The sequence below is a fragment of the Neoarius graeffei genome, chromosome 1 (assembly GCF_027579695.1).
Source record: "Neoarius graeffei isolate fNeoGra1 chromosome 1, fNeoGra1.pri, whole genome shotgun sequence".
NCBI classification, from domain to species: domain Eukaryota; kingdom Metazoa; phylum Chordata; class Actinopteri; order Siluriformes; family Ariidae; genus Neoarius; species Neoarius graeffei.
The window spans coordinates 126,270,078-126,291,823 of record NC_083569.1 but is presented as its reverse complement, the minus strand read 5'-3'; the positions used below and the strand labels follow the sequence as shown (position 1 = coordinate 126,291,823).

Genomic DNA, 21,746 nt, shown 5'->3' with positions numbered 1-21,746 from the left:
GGGGTCTGCAAGCCAAGTATTTTCAAACTCTACATCTTGCCCTTGGTGAACATGTGCTGTGCAATGTAAATCTTCCTCTTTCCTATAGTCTGTGTCAACAGCAGAGCCGCCAGACGTACACATACAGAGGGCTTCCAAACCCATACTGCACACTGCACATTTCACTTACTTCAATAGTTAGTCCATCTGGAGTGGACGTGAGATTTACTCCTAATTTGCACATTAAATCACGTGCTAACAAACTTACTGGACATGTATGTGGGATGAGAAATGAGTGGGACGTAACTATTCCTCCCTCGCTTTCACACGGGAGGTTGACTGAGAAAGTTTCGGTTACAGGTCGTCCTGAGATGCCCACTGTCTGAATAGAATTTGAGCTGAGCGGTGGGTCTACTGGAAGTACCCCATGTTGTATCACTGAGTGTCCTGCTCCAGAATCTACTAAAAAGGTTAACACATGCCCACACACAGTGAGGGGCATACAAGGGAGTTTAGAGAAGGGAGTAGTTGTGTATTTTAACAAACTTAATGCAACTTCAGGTGTATCTATTTGGACTGGTGTATCGGGCATTTCTGTGTAGTCTTGCTGTTGCATGCAGGTGCTGCTACTAATGTGTTTAACGTTATGTGAATGCTCCTGTCTATGTGTATGTGTATCATCAGGTGTGTGCGTGTATTACCTCCCCTGTTCTCTGTGCGGGGCCCGTTCCTGGAATCCGCCCATCAGTCTGCTTTGCTGTACTCCTCACGAGGCCTCTGGCTGCTTCTGTGGAGACAATCTCGAGCAATGTGTCCCTTCTGATTGCGGTTGTAGCAGGTTGCGCCTTTTATCCAGGACGAGTCACCCCAGGTCGTCCTGCCTCGGCCCTACCTCGACCTCTTCCTCTAGGTCCAGGCTGAGCAGTCTGGAGAAGAGTGAGAGTGGCGGCGTGTAGGTCTTGGTCTCTTTGTGCTGACTTTGTCTTCTCCTTCTCTTTCAGCAGCTTTTCTGCATGCACAGCGTACTGCTCGATCTTGGTGAGGCTCAGGAGTGCCCTCCACTGCAGCCAGGGTCATGGGCCTGGTCAGGCCACTGTATTTTTTATTTTTTTTCTCATGCGTGGTGGTGAGACGGACGATAAATGCTGACACCACTTCACCATCTTCTTGCTTACACATACTGATCTTAGTAATGTCTATGTTCAAGGGAAAGCACTGTCCAGACGAGCACAGAGAGCAGTGATGGTATCTCTATACTCACCATTGCCAGCCGCGCTCCAGTCTGGTGTAGTCATTCACTGGTCAGCTTCCGGCCACTCTCTGGAAACCTTGTTCCAATCTATACCCATCTTGGTCATGAGTAGGCGGCGAAGTTCATGGGTGGTCGGTCAGAATTCTCTGCAAAATATCAACAGCTCATTACCAAATCTCTTTCCTCCTACCTCTCTCACATTGGGAAGAGAAGCCATGCTTTCCTTCATGTCAGCTGTCGTCCAGGGTCTGCGGACTAGAAGCACGCTGTCGGCTCCAGCCACTTCCACCATTGGAAGATGAAGAACTTCAGACTTTAGGTTACAGCCTTGTGGACCCACTGGTGAGCATGTGGTCAGGTCCAGGAGGGTGTCTCTTTCATCACCATATGCAAGACCGGATCTCGTGTGTGATGGAGAAGCGCTGAGAGGCGCTGATGCTGGAGGCAGCTGGTAGGCTGGGAGAGATTCCAGAGGCTCAGGTTTTTTTTTTTTGTCTCGACTTCTCCCCCTTTCTGTGGGTGAAGCGTTTGTGGGAGTGATGCTCCGCCTTGCTGAGGAGGCAGTGTGTGTCAGGGTGGTGGGGCAGACTCCAGGTCAGGGTCCATCTTAAATTTCAAACACTGAGAAGAGGGTGAGAGCCCTGCCTGTCGTGTCTCTCTTTCGTACTTTCTCTTAAGTATTTCTTCTTTCCATTCAGAAAACACCCTCCAGTCCCCTAAGAACTTAACATTATCTGCAGACTCTTCTTTTTCCTTCTGTTTCAACTTTTCTTCTAACTGTCCTATCTGCCTGGGACTAAAACTGCCCTTCTCAGGGAATTCTAAGTCCTTTACCCATATATCAAACTGTGCTAAACAATCCTCGCCATACGAGGTTTTCATAAACTGGATGTTTGGGCTGTCATTAGAAACATCCAGTTCTTATTATAGCACATGTAGCCTCACACTTACTTGCTTTTTTTTTCTTTCCCTAACTTACCATTTCTGTTCCTCATTGTACACTGTTATATCAATAGGTTATGACAACATTGGCTGAGTTTTATTTATCAGGATCACAAGAAGAATAGGTTGGACTATGTCCAAAAATGCGACACAATAATCCTTTAGGTGTGTTCTTATTAGTAAATAATTTATCTGGCATTTGCCTTAAGCTAAAAGTAGGTATCATTTAGCACAACAACCTCAAAGACAACTCATGCATGTGTACAAAAGCTGTTTCTCTGTTTCAGAATTTGGAGGAGAACAGTACTCTGTTAATTCATCAATATTTTGTATTGAGTATTTCTACTTTTTTGTATAGCTCGGGGAACAGGCACAGTCTCAATGTAATGAATCCTGTGTGATGACTCTGTGCAGGTAGCAGACAGTTTAGCCTGTCCGTCTGCTCCCTGGCCTTGGCTCTGGATTGTCGTGGATTAACTAGGCCTGTTCTGAGACTATGAGCTATGCTGCAAGAAATGAGAGCAGCATCTTCCCGGGTAGGATGGATACCGTCCCGCCCTAACAGATTTGTTTGATCTTTAGCTGTGTGAGGACATGAAAACAGAGACATCCATGGATGGAGAGACTTCAGAAGCCTGTGTGAAGAAAGAGGAGACGCTGGAGCTGAATATCTACAGCTATGGAGCCTATCTCGACAACCCACCTGAAGGTCTCTCCATTAAAGTGGAAGATCCTGACGATAAAGACTATCTCTGTAAGACATTAGGCCACTCTGGTGCTCAGTAACACTCACTGTTTATTCTACCCTGCACACTATCTGGTGCACTAAAAGTGCAATACAGTACATTTGGCATGTAGCCTCAGTCTCTCAATTTTAATCAACAAATTTGACATTGAAATTTAGATTTTTTTTATTGATTAAAGTATGAACTTTGTTTATAGAGCATGTAACATGGTAGCGAGGAGGGAGAGAAACTGTTTATTTATTTATTTTAAAGGAACAGTCCACCATACTTCCATAATGAAATATGCTCTTATCTGAATTGAGACGAGCTGCTCCGTACCTCTCTGAGCTTTGCGCGACCTCCCAGTCAGTCAGATGCAGTCAGACGCGCTGTCACTCCTGTTAGCAATGTAGCTAGGCTCAGCATGGCCAATGGTATTTTTTGGGGCTGTAGTTAGATGCGACCAAACTCTTCCGCGTTTTTCCTGTTTACATAGGTTTATATGACCAGTGATATGAAACAAGTTCATCTCATCTCATCTCATTATCTCTAGCCGCTTTATCCTTCTACAGGGTCGCAGGCAAGCTGGAGCCTATCCCAGCCGACTACGGGCGAAAGGCGGGGTACACCCTGGACAAGTCGCCAGGTCATCACAGGGCTGACACATAGACACAGACAACCATTCACACTCACATTCACACCTACGGTCAATTTAGAGTCACCAGTTAACCTAACCTGCATGTCTTTGGACTGTGGGGGAAACCGGAGCACCCGGAGGAAACCCACGCGGACACGGGGAGAACATGCAAACTCCACACAGAAAGGCCCTCGCCGGCCCCGGGGCTCGAACCCAGGACCTTCTTGCTGTGAGGCGACAGCGCTAACCACTGCACCACCGTGCCGCCTGAAACAAGTTCAGTTACACAAATTGAAACGTAGCGATTTTCTGTGCTATGGAAAGTCTGCACTATAATGACAGGCGTACTAACACCTTCCGCGCGCTTCGGCAGCGCATTGATACCTGAGCTCCGTATCAATGCGCTGCCGAAGCGCGCAGAAGGTGTTAATACGCCTGTCATTATAGTGCGGACTTTCCATAGCATAGAAAATCGCTACGTTTCAATTTGTGTAACTGAACTTGTTTCATATCACTGGTCATATAAACCTATGTAAACAGGAAAAACGCGGAAGAGTTTGGTCGCATCTAACTACAGCCCCAAAAAATACCATTGGCCATGTTGAGCCTAGCTACATTGCTAACAGGAGTGACAGCGCGTCTGACTGACTGGGAGGTCGCGCAAAGCTCTGAGAGGTACGGAGCAGCTCGTCTCAATTCAGATAAAAGCATATTTCATTATGGAAGTACGGTGGACTGTTCCTTTAAATACTTTAGTCGTTATAAACTGAGGATGTTAACCTGAACAAAAAAAGCATGGAATATCACACGATGGGTGTGTATTAAAAAAAATCTATGCTGCGTAGTTTTATTTTCATATTACAGCATGGCCCAAAATGTATGATTCCCTTCAAACCATAGTGATTTGCTTGTTATTGCAATTTTTAATTTATTAATGAATGACACATTCAATGTTTAATTTGTTTCTGTTTACATTTAGTGTTGCAGAATGTCTGTCATTCTCTCCAGCCACTCCTGTGTTTTATTCTGAGACAAAAAAAAAAAGTGGGATGTCGTGTGACCTGAGAAACCAGAAAGCACAAAGTCCTCTGTCCTGAAGACTCTTCCATCTTGGGGAAATTTACTGACTGATACCTGGGTCTCCTTCCATAAATGTTAAATAAATGTGTCGTAACGTCTTCACCACATTAGAAGATTATAAGGTTTTTTTTTCCTCCCTCTTTCTTCCAACCGTTTGTCGTCCAGTGTGGTCACCTGCTAGTATCCACCCACTAGCCAGGTCTCTCGAACCATGTGAGTGAAGGCTAACACGTACTTCCTCCAAGACATGTAAAGCCATCAAACTCCTCTTTTTCAATTGCAGCTCATGCTGTGTCACATGATAGCAAAACACACCTGGAGGACAGTGCTATGTGCTCTGTTCCCCACATGTATAAGCTCGCAGAAGATCCCAACCAGCTGTGATTTAATAGGGGACAGAGAGTATGCCCCTTATTATGCCTCTGGAATGGAATGTTCAGTCAGAGACAGTGGGTGTGAGAGACAGGAGTCCAAATATACGGATTTCGGGGCATCACAGTGGCGCAGCTCCGGGGTCCTGGATTCGATTTTAAGCTCGGGTTGCTGTCTGTCCCCGTTGGACTGTGTTGGACTATTTATTTATTTACTTACTTTCTTACTTACTGTGTGGACAGAAGAAGAAGAAGAAGAAGAAACTTTTTGTCACATGCACACTTCATGCACAGTGAAATTCATCCTCTGCATTTAACCCATCTGAAGCAGTGAACACGCGCGCGCACACACACACCCAGAGCAGTGGGCAGCCACACCAGAGCGCCCGGGGAGCAGTTAGGGGTCAGGTACCATGCTCAAGGGCACCTCAGCCCAAGGCCGCCCCACGTTAACCTAACTGCATGTCTTTGGACTGTGGGGGAAACCGGAGCACCCGGAGGAAACCCACGCAGACATGGGGAGAACATGCAAACTCCACACAGAAAGGCCCTCACCGGCCGCTGGGTTCGAACCCAGAACCTTCTTGCTGTGAGGCAACCGTGCTAACCACTATACCACCGTGCCGCAGTTAATTTTGTTTGCACCTGCATGTGATTTTCATTACAAATTTGGGAAATTCTGTTCCCCAGAAGATAAGCAAACAAGTAGCTGAATTTAAAACAACCCTGACCAGGCAAGTCCTAAGAGAATACTGTAAATACATCATGCAGTGCCAGTCATGTTAATGAACATTCGTTTTATTTTGCCCTGCAAGCTTTGTATCTGACCATTTGTTTATTCCCACAAGGAAGTAAAAAAACTCATATTTGTATCCAGTACTGGCACAAAATATGGAAATGCCTAGGAAAAGATCGATTTTTGCATACTTAATCCGTGCAAATGACATCAGAATCTGCACTGAAGGCAACTGAAATACATTATGAAGATACAGAGACACCTTTTAACCACAATTTTATACTTTACCCATGCAAATACTAGCAGTTTTGGCCATCGTTGTATGATAAACATCATAAAAATATTGGAAATAGTATCTCTTGTTTAGTTTAGCCCCAAAAACCACAATCACTCCTTGTTGGGCAATCCTACCATGATATGCTACTTATTCCACAGGTGAAAACCATTAACTAAATCATGTGGTCTCTACAAATAATTCATTAGAAAAAGTATTTATCCTCTGATTACAGCCAGGCAACAGGCAGAAATGGCATCAGAGAGAGAAACTATAGAAGAGCAGCGTATTAGGATGAAAGTTTTGTGGGAGGAGGGCCATTCATAATGAGCCATAGCAAAGAAACTGCATGTGACCCACAGTGCTGTCTGAAAATGCCTCAAGCATCACCAGAAGACTGGGAACTTCAAGAACATTTCAGGCAGAGGAAGGAAGACAAAGTTGACTAAAGCTGATGTCCAGTACCTCAAAACTACATCCCTACGAGAGAGGAAGAAATCCAGCAAGGAACTGGCACAGGCCCTCCAAGATGCTACAGGCAAGGATGTCTCCCCACACCTGGTTAGGAAGATGCTCTCAGCAGAAGGCCTCAAAGGTCATGTGTCAGTGTGCAAAACTTTTGTTGAGAGGTGGAAATAAGCAGAAGAGACTTAACTGGGCAAAAATTCACAGGAGTTGGACTTCTGAGCAGTGGAAAAGGGTCCTGTTCTCAGATGAGAAGAAATTTTGAATTATTTGGCAACGCTATGCAACAGTAAGTCAGGTGCGGAAAGGGAGAAAGATGCAAGGCAAACTGTATTTCTCCCACAGTAAAACATGGCGGAGGGGTCCTGCAAGTATGGGGAGCCATCACCTACAATGGAGTTGGTCATCTCTACAAAATAGATGGGACCATCACTGCTGACAAGTACAGACAAATCCTTATCCATCATGCTGTGGCTTCTGGAAGAGCTCTCATTGGCAACAACTTTATCTTCCAGCAAGATAATGACCCAAAACACACAACCAGGATGGTTAAACAGTATTTACAAAACAAAGAACAAGATGGCAGCTTGGCAATTCTTGATTGGCCATCCCAAAGTCCTGACATGAATATAATGGAGCAAGTCTGGAACTACATGGAGCGAGAGAAGTTGAAAAGGGCTCCTTCAAACCTGCCACAGCTCTGGGAAGTGTTGCAAGATATATGGAGATCAATTCCACTTGATTTTATTCATAAACTTTATGATAGCATGCCTGATCGTGTCAGTGCACTTCAGTGTCAAGGGGTTCCATACCAAATATTGATAATATTTTAGAATGATTTACTCTGGTTACTTGTAACATCTGTTTGTTATGATGAAAATGTTTAGTTTATTAAGAGAACTTGAGAACAAAAGGTCAAATTGTGGTGTTTTGTCATTTTGGTAGGTATTTCCATATTTTTTGCCAATACTGGTACTTTGTTGTGTCCTGTTTGATCCCAGTCCTGATGGACACCTAGTCTCAACCAGATGCTCAGTGAACCTTACTGGCAAGCTTTCTTAGGATAATCTTTATACAGTGCTAATGTACCGTATATGGTCTTAGATAGACACACACATTTGGGCCTCATTTCTTCCTGTTGTGTTTTCTCTACTCCCAGACTGTGAAGTTTGCAAATCCTTCTTCCTCAACAAATGCGAGGTTCATGGACCACCCCTCTTCATCCCCGATACTCCTGTTCCCATGGGAGTCCCTGACCGAGCCAGACAAACACTTCCTCCTGGGCTAGAAATCCAGAAGTCCAGTATTCCTGATGCAGGCCTGGGAGTGTTTAATAAGGGGGAGACTGTTCCAGTAGGTGCACACTTCGGCCCCTGCCAGGGAGAGCTGGTGAACAGAGAGGAAGCCAAGAACAGTGGAGACTCCTCGGTTGTGAGTTTGTCATAAATTTTATTATAAAGGTTGTATATTTTTATGTAACAAAATATGATGACTAGATGAAGGTAGCTCCAATTAATATCAATTTCCTCTTGCAGATATGTGGAGTAGTGGTGTAAATCCAGGGATGAGAATTTTCCGCCGATTGGCGGATTTCCGACTTTTTCAGACCAAAATGATCGTTTTTGAGATCGATCTAAATCCGTTGAGAATTTTTTTTTTTTCTTTTTTTTTTGGGGGGGGGGGTTTATGATTAATGATTTGTGGTCACCTTATAACGCAGACATCCCAAGTCTCCCGGAAGTTCCGTGAGTCTCCTGCATATTGATAGAAGCGAGCAAGAGCGTGCGCGCGCAACATTAAGGTCTGCATCACGCATCTTAGAATGTGCGTGCGCGAGGGAGACTGTGTGCAGTGTTGCCAGATACTGCTGACGTTTTCCAGCCCAAAATATGTTCAAAACCTTCCAAAATGCACTTAAAACCACCCAATCTGGCAACACTGCCTGTGTGCCTGTTCATGTAGCGCATGCCAGACAAAGAGCATCTTGATTGGGTTACTCAGCAAAATAAGCCAATCAGCTTTCAGTGTGGGCGGGCTTTTATCTCTTTTCTCGAAGACCGGAGTTTTCAGTTGAGTCAGTGCAGCCTACAGGATCGGCATGGCAGAGAGAGAGCGCGCGCCCCAAAAAATATACATCAATTACATGTCCTATATAAGTGTGTATCTTTTATAAAAGGGGTTAGCTTATCTAATGTAGCATGTTGGGGAGAATCATACAACCCCGATTCCAAAAAAGTTGGGACAAAGTACAAATTGTAAATAAAAACGGAATGCAATGATGTGGAAGTTTCAAAATTCCAAATTTTATTCAGAATAGAACATAGATGACATATCAAATGTTTAAACTGAGAAAATGTATCATTTAAAGAGAAAAATTAGGTGATTTTAAATTTTATGACAACACCACATCTCAAAAAAGTTGAGACAAGGCCATGTTTACCACTGTGAGACATCCCCTTTTCTCTTTACAACAGCCTGTAAACGTCTGGGGACTGAGGAGACAAGTTGCTCAAGTTTAGGGATAGGAATATTAACCCATTCTTGTCTAATGTAGGATTCTAGTTGCTCAACTGTCTTAGGTCTTTTTTTTTGTCGTATCTTCCGTTTTATGATGCGCCAAATGTTTTCTATGGGTGAAAGATCTGGACTGCAGGCTGGCCAGTTCAGTACCCGGACCCTTCTTCTACACAGCCATGATGCTGTAATTGATGCAGTATGTGGTTTGGCATTGTCATGTTGGAAAATGCAAGGTCTTCCCTGAAAGAGACGTCGTCTGGATGGGAGCATATGTTGCTCTAGAACCTGGATATACCTTTCAGCATTGATGGTGTCTTTCCAGATGTGTAAGCTGCCCATGCCACACGCACTAATGCAACCCCATACCATCAGAGATGCAGGCTTCTGAACTGAGCGCTCATAACTTGGGTCGTCCTTCTCCTCTTTAGTCCGAATGACACGGCGTCCCTGATTTCCATAAAGAACTTCAAATTTTGATTCGCCTGACCACAGAACAGTTTTCCACTTTGCCACAGTCCATTTTAAATGAGCCTTGGCCCAGAGAAGACGTCTGCGCTTCTGGATCATGTTTAGATACGGCTTCTTCTTTGAACTATAGAGTTTTAGCTGGCAACGGCGGATGGCACGGTGAGTTGTGTTCACAGATAATGTTCTCTGGAAATATTCCTGAGCCCATTTTGTGATTTCCAATACAGAAGCATGCCTGTATGTGATGCAGTGCCGTCTAAGGACCCGAAGATCACGGGCACCCAGTATGGTTTTCCGGCCTTGACCCTTACGCACAGAGATTCTTCCAGATTCTCTGAGTCTTTTGATGATGATATGCACTGTAGATGATGATGATATGTTCAAACTCTTTGCAATTTTACACTGTCGAACTCCTTTCTGATATTGCTCCACTATTTGTCGGCGCAGAATTGGTGGGATTGGTGATCCTCTTCCCATCTTTACTTCTGAGAGCCGCTGCCACTCCAAGATGCTCTTTTTATACCCAGTCATGTTAATGACCTATTGCCAATTGACCTAATGAGTTGCAATTTGGTCCTCCAGCTGTTCCTTTTTTGTACCTTTAACTTTTCCAGCCTCTTATTGCCCCTGTCCCAACTTTTTTGAGATGTGTTGCTGTCATGAAATTTCAAATGAGCCAATATTTGGCATGAAATTTCAAAATGTCTCACTCAACATTTGATATGTTGTCTATGTTCAATTGTGAATACAATATCAGTTTTTGAGATTTGTAAATTATTGCATTCCGTTTTTATTTACAATTTGTACTTTGTCCCAACTTTTTTGGAGTCGGGGATGTAGTATCAGGCCCGTTTCAAGCTATTTGGGGGCCCTAGGCAAAGGGGGATCTGGGGCCCATAATTACCCCCCCCTTAACGAAAGGCCTTATGGCCACCTACCCACTGAAGACTTAATAAACATCACACATATTGTAATCATTCTTACGATTTTTACTTAATAAATGAACTCTACATTATTATAAATAATTATCAAACCCAATTAAACACAAGAATAGACTATATATAAAAAATCTCCTTCTCACCCCCGGCGGGGGGGGGTGGTATCCATGTCATCCTCAAGCTCGGGTCCTCTACCAGAGGCCTGGGAGTTTGAGGGTTCTGCGCAGTATCTTCGATGTTCCTAGGACTGCGCTCTTCTGGACTGAGGCTTCAGATGTTGTTCCTGGGATTTGCTGGAGCCACTCTCCCAGTTTGGGGGTTACTGCCCCAAGTGCCCCCACTACCACGGGGACCACGCAACCCTTGACCTTCCACATCTGTTCCAGCTGCTCTTTCAACCCTTGATACTTCTCAAGTTTCTCATGTTCCTTCTTCCTGATGTTTGCGTCAGCTGGGATCGCTTCATCTATCACCACCACCCTCTTCTGCTCTTTGTCCACCACCACTATGTCCGGTTGGTTAGCCAGGATCTGTTTGTCAGTCTGGAAGCTGAAGTCCCACAGAATCTTGGCCCTGTTGTTCTCAGCCACCTTCTGTGGTATGGCCCATTGGGACTTGGGTATTTCTATTCCATACTGGTTGCAGATGTTCCTGTATACTATCCCAGCCACTTGGTTGTGCCTCTCCATGTACGCTGATCCAGCTAGCATCTTACACCCTGCTACTATGTGCTGGACTGTTTCAGGGGCTTCTTTGCACAGCCTGCATCTTGGGTCTGATCTACTCTGGTAGATCCTGGCCTCTATGGCTCTTGTGCTTATGGCCTGTTCTTGTGCTGCCATGATTAGTGCCTCTGTACTGTCTGTCAGTCCTGCATTATCCAGCCACTGGTAGGATTTCTTGATATCAGCCACTTCCTCTATCTGACGGTGGTACATGCCATGTAGGGGTTTGTCTCTCCAGGTTGTCTGTTCCTCCTCCTCCTCTGCACTCTCATCAGGGTTCTGCTGCCTGAGACATTCACTTAGCAGTTCATCCTTTGGGGCCATCTTTCTGATGTATTCTCGGATTTTCGATGTTTCATCCTGGACCGTGGTCTTGACGCTCACTAGCCCTCGGCCTCCCTCTTTCCGCTTAGTGTATAGTCTCAGGGTGCTGGACTTGGGGTGGAACCCTCCATGCATGGTGAGGAGCTTTCTAGTCTTGATATCTGTGGCTTCTATCTCCTCCTTTGGCCAGTTTATGATACCAGCGGGGTATCTGATGACTGGTAGTGCGTACATGTTGATGGCTCGGACCTTGTTTTTACCATTCAGCTGACTTTTCAGGACCTGCCTTACTCTCTGGAGGTATTTGGCTGTGGTTGACTTCCTTGTGGCCTCTTCATGGTTTCCATTAGCCTGTGGGATGCCAAGGTACTTGTAGCTGTCTTGGATATCACCTATGTTGCCCTCTGGTAGGTCAATCCCTTCAGTCCGGATCATCTTGCCTCTCTTTGAGACCATCCGGCCACACTTGTCCAATCCGAATGACATCCCTATGTCATCGCTGTAGATCCAGGTGGTGTGGATCAGCGAGTCTATTTCTCGCTCATTCCTGGCATACAGCTTGATGTCATCCATGTAGAGCAGGTGGCTGATTGTTGCCCCACTACGGAATCGGTACCCGTAGCCGCTCTTCGTGATGATCCGACTGAGGGGGTTCAGGCCTATGCAGAACAGCAGTGATAGCGCATCTCCTTGGTATATGCCGCACTTGATGTTGACTTGGGCAATGGGTTTTGAGTTGGCCTCTAGGGTTGTCTTCCACATTTCCATTGAGTTCTGTATGAAGATCCTTAGGTTCCTGTTGATCTTATACAGTTCCAGACATTCCAGTATCCATGTGTGTGGCATTGAGTCGTATGCTTTCTTGTAGTCAATCCAGGCAGTGCACAGGTTGGTCTGTCTCTTCTTACAGTCTCGGGCGACTGTTCTATCGGCCAGTAGCTGGTGCTTGGCTCCTCTGGTGTTCCTGCCAATTCCTTTCTGTGCCTCGCTCATGTATTGAGCCACATGCTTACTCATTTTTGCCGCAATGATGCCTGACAGGGCCTTCCATGTTGTGCAGAGACAGGTAATTGGCCGGTAGTTGGATGGGATGGGTCCCTTCTGGGGGTCCTTCATGATTAGGACTGTCCTGCCTTGGGTTAGCCATTCTGGGTGGGTTCCATCCCTCAGCAGCTGGTTCATCTGTGCTGCTAGGCGTTCATGGAGTGCAGTTAGCTTCTTCAGCCAGTACGTATGGATCATATCGGGGCCTGGTGCTGTCCAGCTCTTCATCTTTGACACTCTTTCTTGGACGTCTGCCATTGAGATGGTTACTGGTTCTTGTTCTGGGAGGTTGCTGTGGTCAGCTCTTAGGTCCACTAACCATTGGGCATCGGTGTTGTGTGATGCCTTTCTTTCCCATATGTCTTTCCAGTATTTTTCCACCTCAGCTCTTGGTGGGTCTGCCCGGTTGTTGTTCCCCTGCCATTGAGAGTACACCTTGGCTGGTTCAGTGGAGAACAGCTTGTTTATTCTCCTGGCCTCTCCTTCCTTGGTGTATCTCCTCAACCGGGTGGCCAGAGCTGTTAGTCGCTGTTTGGCAGTTTCGAGTGCCTCTGGTATGGAGAGTGAGTTGTACTTCCTGGGCGCCCCTTTATTCACCATGTTCCCTTTCTGTAGTTCAGCTAGCTGGCTAACTTCTCTCCTTGCTGCCTTTATCTTGGCCTCTAATCGTCTCTTCCATGGTGGATACTGTTTATGTCCCAAGCCCACCTTGTGTCCAAGCATCTCCATGATTACTGTTGCTGTACTGTGTATCAGCTTGTTGGTCTCAGTGATGGTTCTTGTGGAGATTGTCTTCAGAGCAGCATTCACATCTACTAGTAGATCTTCTGAAGGTACTTGGCAACTCAGCTTCGGTATTTGTCGGGGGCTCCAGGTTTCCAGTTGGGTCACGATCTTCCTTCTCAGGTCAGCAGCTCTTGTGTTGAGGCTGTTAGCTGTTGGCTAACAGCTGTTAGCTGTTAGCTGTTGGCTTGGTACCCCATCTCTGGTTGTGGGGATGATGACATCTCCCCGCTGACCTGTCTTCCTGGCTCCCCCTTGCCGTAGCATCGTTGTTGTATTTCATTAATCTCTAGTTGTGATAGCAGATTTCGATTATGGATGTTGGAACACTGGGCTAATAGCTGTTTCTTTGTTAGCCTTGATTGTGGGTTTCGAAGTATCCAATGGTCCCACATTCTCTGCATGTATCCCCTCTCTCTGGGATTGCTTGTATAGTAGCATTCCAGCAAATCCATATTTTCTGTCCTCGTCCATCGATGTCTTGTTCCAGTAGCCCATTTCTCATCAGTTTGCCCTGGTTCCCTAGCAACTGACGCAGACCTTGTTGACCCGGGCGACGTCTGAGCCGGTATGACTCTATCAGTTATGTTTTCACTCATTCCTGAGGTAGGCTGATATATCATGAGGGGTTTTGCCTAAGGACCCTTACTGGATGATGTTTTGCCCCGACCGGGATTCGAACCCCGATCTCCTGCGTGGTAGTCAGTGAGCATTACCACTGTACTATCCAGCTGATATATATATATATATATATATATATATATATATATATATATAAATCAATTATGAAAATAATACAAAGTAATATAAAATGTGCAAATAACACAACACTAAATATTTACAGTATATACACAAGTAGAAATAACTTCAAATGGTGATTAAATGATTACAAACATGAATAAGAATCTTAATAAGAACCAGCACACACAGAAAAGTGCAAAAGGTATAGAAAAACACACAATTTAAGAATACACAACTTGAATCATGGGCAAAATGTCTAAAACTGCTGCTTGCGGGCTTTGGCTTCAGCAAAGGCAGCCACAATACCCTCCATGTCCAAAGACCTGCGGACATCACATTCAATTGACATCAGTGCCAGTCCGGAGAGCCTCTCTTGGCCCATGTAAAAAAAAGAGCTTTCTTGTGAGCCATCCCCTGTCCTACTCCACTCATGCTCATGACACACTAGCTACTTCTGATGAAAGCCATGCAGCTCGCTGAAACTGACTCTGACTATGACATTTTGATAAACACAATAAGTTAATCTGGGAGAAGTTGACAGTCTTTCACCTATTTGCATGGCACATATTAGAATTTTTAGCCAGTCCTTGCAAGTTTGTAAGCCTGTTGTGCATGACAACGTTTACATCACTGTTATAAACACTGTCTACAAGATAACTACCATTAACGTAAGCTAGCTACCAAATTTGCTTGTCGACCCGCTTGGTATTAATGTGTGTACATTCTCACTTACCAGTGTCTTGTTTTTTTCTGTCTTCCTCTTCCCTTTTCTTCTTTCTCTTTTGGCTCCCTGAGGGGTAATTTCGCTTCATATTTGATTTTTGTTTTTGTTTTTTTGCCGCGGAGCTCTGCAACCACTTGACTGGACGGAGATGGGCGTTGAGGGGTTGACAACAGACTGTCATTGTACTTTTCGGCCAAAGCATGTAGGGATGCGCTGTTGTGCATTAGGGGGGCCCCCTTGGAACTAGGGTATTTCAACAAGTGTCATTAGGCGCTGCGCTGCCGCGCTCAAAAAGTTGTCATTGCTATTGAATACATAACCAGTCGTTCGACAGCGGGGGCCTTTCGAGGGCTGGGGCCCTAGGCAATTGCCAAGTCTGCCTACCTTGTTGCAACGGGTCTGAGTATCATATCTATATTTCTGATGAAATTTTAAGTATGATAGCATGTATAACTCTCCTACTTATTGCTCATTTCATAGGGGTACGGAATTGCTGGCATGTGCCGCGCGGGAGCGTCTGTCCAAATTTTTTAGGCCGAGATGAACTTATAGTTTTTGATTTAAAAAAAATTTCCAAAATGTAATGCCCATTGTACATGCCTGTTCTTTAATTCAAAATCACCATCTCGATCTTCAAATTGACCGTATGGTATCTGTATTACATTACACAACATCCTGTCCAGATAAAACCTAGTTAGTACACACAACAGTTGAAAGGGAAGTGATAAGTGATGTTGAATGTTGCCTGCTTAATATGCAAGACCTCTTGCTACCATGATGACATCAGAAGAAAGCTTAAGAGAATTATATGATAGAACTTTTTTCTGGTTTGCACTTCATTTTAAAGGATTAGAGTATTCAAAGACATGAATAGCTAAAATGCAGAAATATAATACTGTAGAGCTCGTTTATATTAAAAGGTGCATTTGATTTTTTTTTTAAATCACCAAATGTGAATTGATTAAAAACAAGTCTCTTGTACCATATTAATAATTTTCACCTGGGAGTCCACCAAGAAGGGGAATTTATTTCCAAATAAATTGCAAATTTTTGCTGATAAAATTAATGGTTTTGGGGTAAAAAAATATATCCAAAAATCATTAGCCCCATGGGCCCCGCCCCGGTTTTTTCAGACTTTTAAAATATTTTTCATTCTCATCCCTGAAATCGCAAGTTTGAGCACAATCCGGTCCAACATCGGTTCTTTTAGCTAGTGTGGTGGAACTTGCCTGTTAATAAAAATACTAGTAACACCTCAGTGCTCAAGTTGTCTGTGTCTATGCGTCAGCCCTGTGATGACCTGGCGACTTGTCCAGGGTGTACCCCGCCTTTCGCCCGTAGTCAGCTGGGATAGGCCTGTGACCCTGTAGAACAGGATAAAGCGGCTACAGATAATGAGATGAGACAGTATATACCCGGTGTGCTGTGAGACAAAGTGAAGTGTGCTGTGGAATTTTGAGCAACCCCATGCACTTTCATGCAGGCTCATGAAATATAATTTTTTTTAAATACAACAATGACTGTACTTTTTTCATTAAAAATGTTTGTAGGTAGTCACTTTTTTTTTTTTTTAGCTAAATGGCCTTTAATCCCATTTTGAAAATAAATTTGAGTCCAGGGAGGAGGATTATTATTGTAGCGACCAGAAAAGGCAGTCGCTTTCGTTGTTGCCAGTTCCACGGAGCCTTGCCAGAGTGCAAAGGCTCATGGGGCTGTTAATGTTAAAGCTTGGAGAACAGTAGGGGCTAAATATCAATGAGCCACCTTGACCAAGACTCCTGCAGTAATTGACCACCTCTGTCCAGTATTTCTGATAGACATGTATCTTGCAGTAAAATAAAACATGTAGAACCATGTTATGTACAGAGCATAGGATGTCACATTAGTCAATCAGTCCCTGTCCCAGTCCACCATCCCACCCTGCCTGAAGTCCTCTACCATCTTCCATTGCCAAAAAAAGACCATTAGCAGCCTGAATGACCACTGACCAGTGGCACTTACACCCGTCATCATGAAGCGCTTTGAGCAACTGGTTCAGACTTGCATCATCTCAAGTCCCCCACTCATGTTAGACACCAGTATACTTATAGAGCTAATGGGTCTACAGAGGACGCCATAGCAACAACTCTCCACACTGCCCTCACTCACCTTGAGCAGCAGGAGAGCTATGCTAGGCTGTTCTTTGTGGACTTTAGCTCAGCATTCAACACCATTCTCCTTCACAGACTGGTGTCCAACCTGACAGACCTGGGACTGTCTTAATCCATCTGCCTCTGGATAAAGGACTTCCTGTCTGATTGCCTCAGCAATGGCTCCCCACTCTTCACCCTCTAGTCAAGTCAAGTTTATTTGTATAGCGCTTTTAACAATAGACATTGTCGCAAAGCAGCTTTACAGAATTTGAACGACTTAAAACATGAGCTAATTTTATCCCTAATCTATCCCCAATGAGCAAACCTGTGGCAAGGAAAAACTCCCTCAGACAACATGAGAGAGAAACCTCGAGAGGAACCAGACTCAAAAGGGAACCCATCCTCATTTGGGTGATGATAGACAATGTGATTCTAACATTTTTAACATGAAATCAGTTTTGTTGATGTTCTAACTCTTCATTGATGGAAACTTGAGTGCAAAACTGTTCATGACAACTGCAGTCCTAAAGTTGGCAAGTCGGCTGTAGTCCTCAGCCATAAAAGCATTACTGTAAGAATCCAGAGTGTCTTCCACGTGTGACTTTCAACTGTCCATATGGGGCCGTCCTCCACAGGAGCGATGTGATGAGACTCCAACCAGATGTAGGGCATCAGAATGGATCAGGCAGGTCTGAGGAGCAGAAGAGGTCAGGATTGCCATGTAACTAAGAGGGACAGATGGGGGGAGAGAAAGAGAAAACACAGGTTGTTGGGTATGCCCAATGTCACCTGATGAGTAGGAACAGTATACATTTTGCACTGAGTACAAGCAGGGACTCCGGCAACTAACTATGTCAGCATAACTAAAAGGGGAGAGCCAGAAGGTAACACAGGCATGAGGGAGCCCCGGGACATAAAGCAGCAGCCACGACAGGATCAACAAACTCGAGCGAGCAAGTGAGTGGGGAACTGACAGCATCCATACATCCCAGTTTACCAAAACAATCTGTCTGAGGACTCTCCAGATCTACTCCTTTCCCTCATAAACGCTCTTAACAAAAGGCTTGGCTAAACAGATATGCGTTCAGCCGAGACTTAAACACTGAGACTGTGTCTGATTCCTGAACACTACTTGGAAGGCTGTTCCATAACTTTGGGGCTTTGTAAGAAAAGGTTCCGCCCCCTGATGTAGCCTTCACTATACGAGGTACCAGCAGATAGCCTGCACCTTTTGATCCAAGTAGGCGTGGTGGGTCATAGAGGAGCAGAAGTTCACTCAGGTACTGTGGCGCGAGACCATTCAGTGCTTTCAAAGTCAAGAATAGTATTATACAATCAATGTGAAATTTGATTGGGAGCCAATGCAGTGTGGATAAGACAGGGGTGATGGGGTCATATTTTCTAGCTCTAGTAAGGACTCTTGCTGCTGCATTTTGAACTAATTGGAGCTTGTTTATGCACTTATTGGAACATCCAGACAGTAAGGCATTACAATAATCCAACCTGGAGGTAACAAAAGCATGAACTAGTTTTTCTGCGTCGTGTAGTGACATTGAATTTCTTCTCTTAGAAATATTTCTGAGATGAAAGAAAGCTAACCGGGTAATGTTTATTGATGCGAGTTTCGAATGAAAGACTGGGGTCAATAATCACTCCGAGGTCTTTTACTGCTGCACGTGAAGAAACAGAAAGGCCATCCAGAGTTACTGTGGAATCAGAAAACTTACTTCTAGCTGCATGTGGTCCGAGTACAAGTACTTCAGTCTTGTCAGAGTTAAGCAGAAGGAAGTTAATAAGCATCCCATGTCTAATGTCCTTCACACATTCCTCAATTCTATTAAGCTGGTGTCTCTCATCAGGTTTTGTAGAAACATACAACTGTGTCATCAGCATAACAGTGGAAACGAATATGTTTATGAATATCACCCAGAGGATGGAGATATATATACATGGATACCACCCCCCCCGCCGGGGGTGAGAAGGAGATTTTTATATATATATATATATATATATATATATATATAAAAATAAATAAAAAATCTCCTTCTCACCCCCTGCGGGGGGGTGTGGTATCCACGTCATCCTCAAGCTCGGGTCTTCTACCAGAGGCCTGGGACTTTGAGGGTTCTGCGCAGTACCTTCGATGTTCCTAGGACTGCGCTCTTCTGGACTGAGGCTTCAGATGTTGTTCCTGGGATTTGCTGGAGCCACTGTCCCAGTTTGGGGGTTACTGCCCCAAGTGCCCCCACTACCACGGGGACCACGCAACCCTTGACCTTCCACATCCGTTCCAGCTGCTCTTTCAACCCTTGATACTTCTCAAGTTTCTCATGTTCCTTCTTCCTGATGTTTGCGTCAGCTGGGATCGCTTCATCTATCACCACCACCCTCTTCTGCTCTTTGTCCACCACCACTATGTCCGGTTGGTTAGCCAGGATCTGTTTGTCAGTCTGGAAGCTGAAGTCCCACAGAACCTTGGCCCTGTTGTTCTCGGCCACCTTCTGTGGTATGGCCCATTGGGACTTGGGTACTTCTATTCCATACTGGTTGCAGATGTTCCTGTATACTATCCCAGCCACTTGGTTGTGCCTCTCCATGTACGCTGATCCAGCTAGCATCTTTATATATATATCAGAGCTTTACATTAACTTTTTTGCTCACCGGCCAGTGTGGCTAGTGGTTTTCCTGAGTCACTAACCATTCAGCCTTTTCACTAGCCACAATTTTGTTGCCAGGAAATCGCAGTTTTTTCTTCACAATGATACGTTAAAGTTCGGAAGATCTAGATTTAATCATGAATGGCAGCGTATAATGTATCTCTACAGTAGCGCTCAAGTATTCAGTGCTGTTAAGGTCGCTCCCTATATGAAAACATGGAACCAATTCAGACAAAAATATAAGCAGAGCTTTCTGTTTATTGAACTCAAATTCAAGCCCCTTACAATATGAAATATCGTATAATATGAAAAATAACATTCAGTACAACTGAACTGATTCTAATATTAAAAGTCCAATTCAAAACATTTATCATTGAAAAACATTTGATGTTTTGATATGCAAGTATTATGTATATTATGTATTATCTATTAAGTGTGTGTGTGTGAGAACATGTGCAGAGAGACATTAAATGTCCTCATTACATTCATCATCAGATGAGTCTGAATGGTCCATGAAAAATGGTCTTCGTGACCTGAGGCTTCCAGCAGGTCATGAGTTGATAGCTGGGGCGGATCAACTTCTTTACAATCACGTGAACGTTTCTAAATGGCAGTTCCATCCTCTCCAGCTCAGCCGACTTCACGACAGCCAGGGACTGAAAGCAATGCTGCCCTGTAGTGAACCAGCCGTCTTGGCTGGTTTTGATGTTATAGTACCGATGTGTGCATTTGACTTTTTGTGGTCCTTGATAGTTTCGAACTTAAAATTACTGGTGCCTGTCTTTGCCAGACTTTCTACAGTCTTCGCAGTACATGGTATGGTTTTGCTATGAACGAGCCAATCTGGGTGGCACGGTGGTGTAGTGGTTAGCGCTGTTGCCTCACAGCAAGAAGGTCCGGGTTCGAGCCCCGTGGCCGGCGAGGGCCTTTCTGTGTTCTGTGTTTGCATGTTCTCCCCGTGTCCGCCTGAGTTTCCTCCGGGTGCTCCGGTTTCCCCCACAGTCCAAAGACATGCAGGTTAGGTTAACTGGTGGCTCTAAATTGACCGTAGGTGTGAATGTGAGTGTGAATGGTTGTCTGTGTCGGCCATGTGATGACCTGGTGACTTGTCCAGGGTGTACCCTGCCTTTCGCACGCAGTAGTCAGCTGGGATAGACTCCTGCGACCCTGTAGAACAGGGTAAAGCGGCTCGAGATAATGAGATGAGATCTCTTGTGTGGTGTGTAATTCACCCCTCTTATTTAAATATGGCGAAAATTTTTCACCGCGCGCTTTGCCCATCACGGACCTCGGTGATTTTTAAAATGCTGCTCCGGCCCTGCTCATTTCTGCCCCTTTTTTCCTGAGCAGCAGGGTTTGAAACTCCAGCTATATGCTGCCACACAGTGTGCTTGTCAGTCATCAGCAACTTTGCTGCTTTGTTCATTAACCGCAAGTTACCGTATCATTTGATTTTATCCGAGACGTTAACGAACGTTCTAAACAATTCTAACATGTCAGTGTTTGCGCAGGTGTTCATGGGAGTTGTAGGCGTGTAATATTACATTGCAATGTGTTTATTATATCAGATGCCTTCAGAGAAAACTGCAATTAAAATATTGTCATACCACAGAATAAACCACCTGCCAAAGTGGCTAGTGAGACTAAAGTTATTACCCGCCAAAGCCGAATTTTACCCGCATTTGGCGGGTGCTAATGTAAAGCCCTGATAGATATATATGCGCAGTATGTCCTAGAAAAATCACCATTTACCTGATAGCAATCAGTTAAATAAGAGCTGAGCCAGGAGAGGGCCGTTCCCTTAACTCCCACAACATTTTCTAGTCCATCCAGAAGAATGGAATGATCAATGGTATCAAATGCTGCACTAAGGTCAAGCAACACAATCAGCGAGACACAGCCCTGATCAGACACCAACAGTAGGTCATTTACTACTTTTACCAGAGCTGTCTCTGTGCTATGATGAGGTCTAAATCCTGACTGATACATTTCATGGATGTTATTCCTATGTAAATATGAGCATAACTGCTGTGCCACGGCTTTATTTAGGATTAAACAAGTTGTTCTTCGACGCTTACAACTGCACCCTGCTCGCTCCCGTAATGGCATCATATTTGCGGATGATACTACCATAGTGGGGCTCATCTCTGGGGGGGAAGGAGTCTGCTTATCAGCACAAGGCTGAGCAGCTGTCTGGGTGGTGCTGAGACAACAAACCTGGTCCTCAACCAC

The 21,746-nt window shown here is 44.7% G+C and overlaps 1 protein-coding gene across 1 annotated transcript in view; it reads left to right on the top strand.

The window, feature by feature from the left end:
• The window catches only part of LOC132883309 (histone-lysine N-methyltransferase PRDM9-like), a 73,473-nt gene that overhangs the window by 32,440 nt on the left and 19,287 nt on the right, over nt 1–21,746 (top strand). The window contains exons 15-16 of the mRNA XM_060916765.1: nt 2,756–2,927; nt 7,621–7,892. Coding sequence (XP_060772748.1) covers nt 2,756–2,927; nt 7,621–7,892 — 444 coding nt within the window. The remainder of the gene's footprint in view (nt 1–2,755; nt 2,928–7,620; nt 7,893–21,746) is intronic.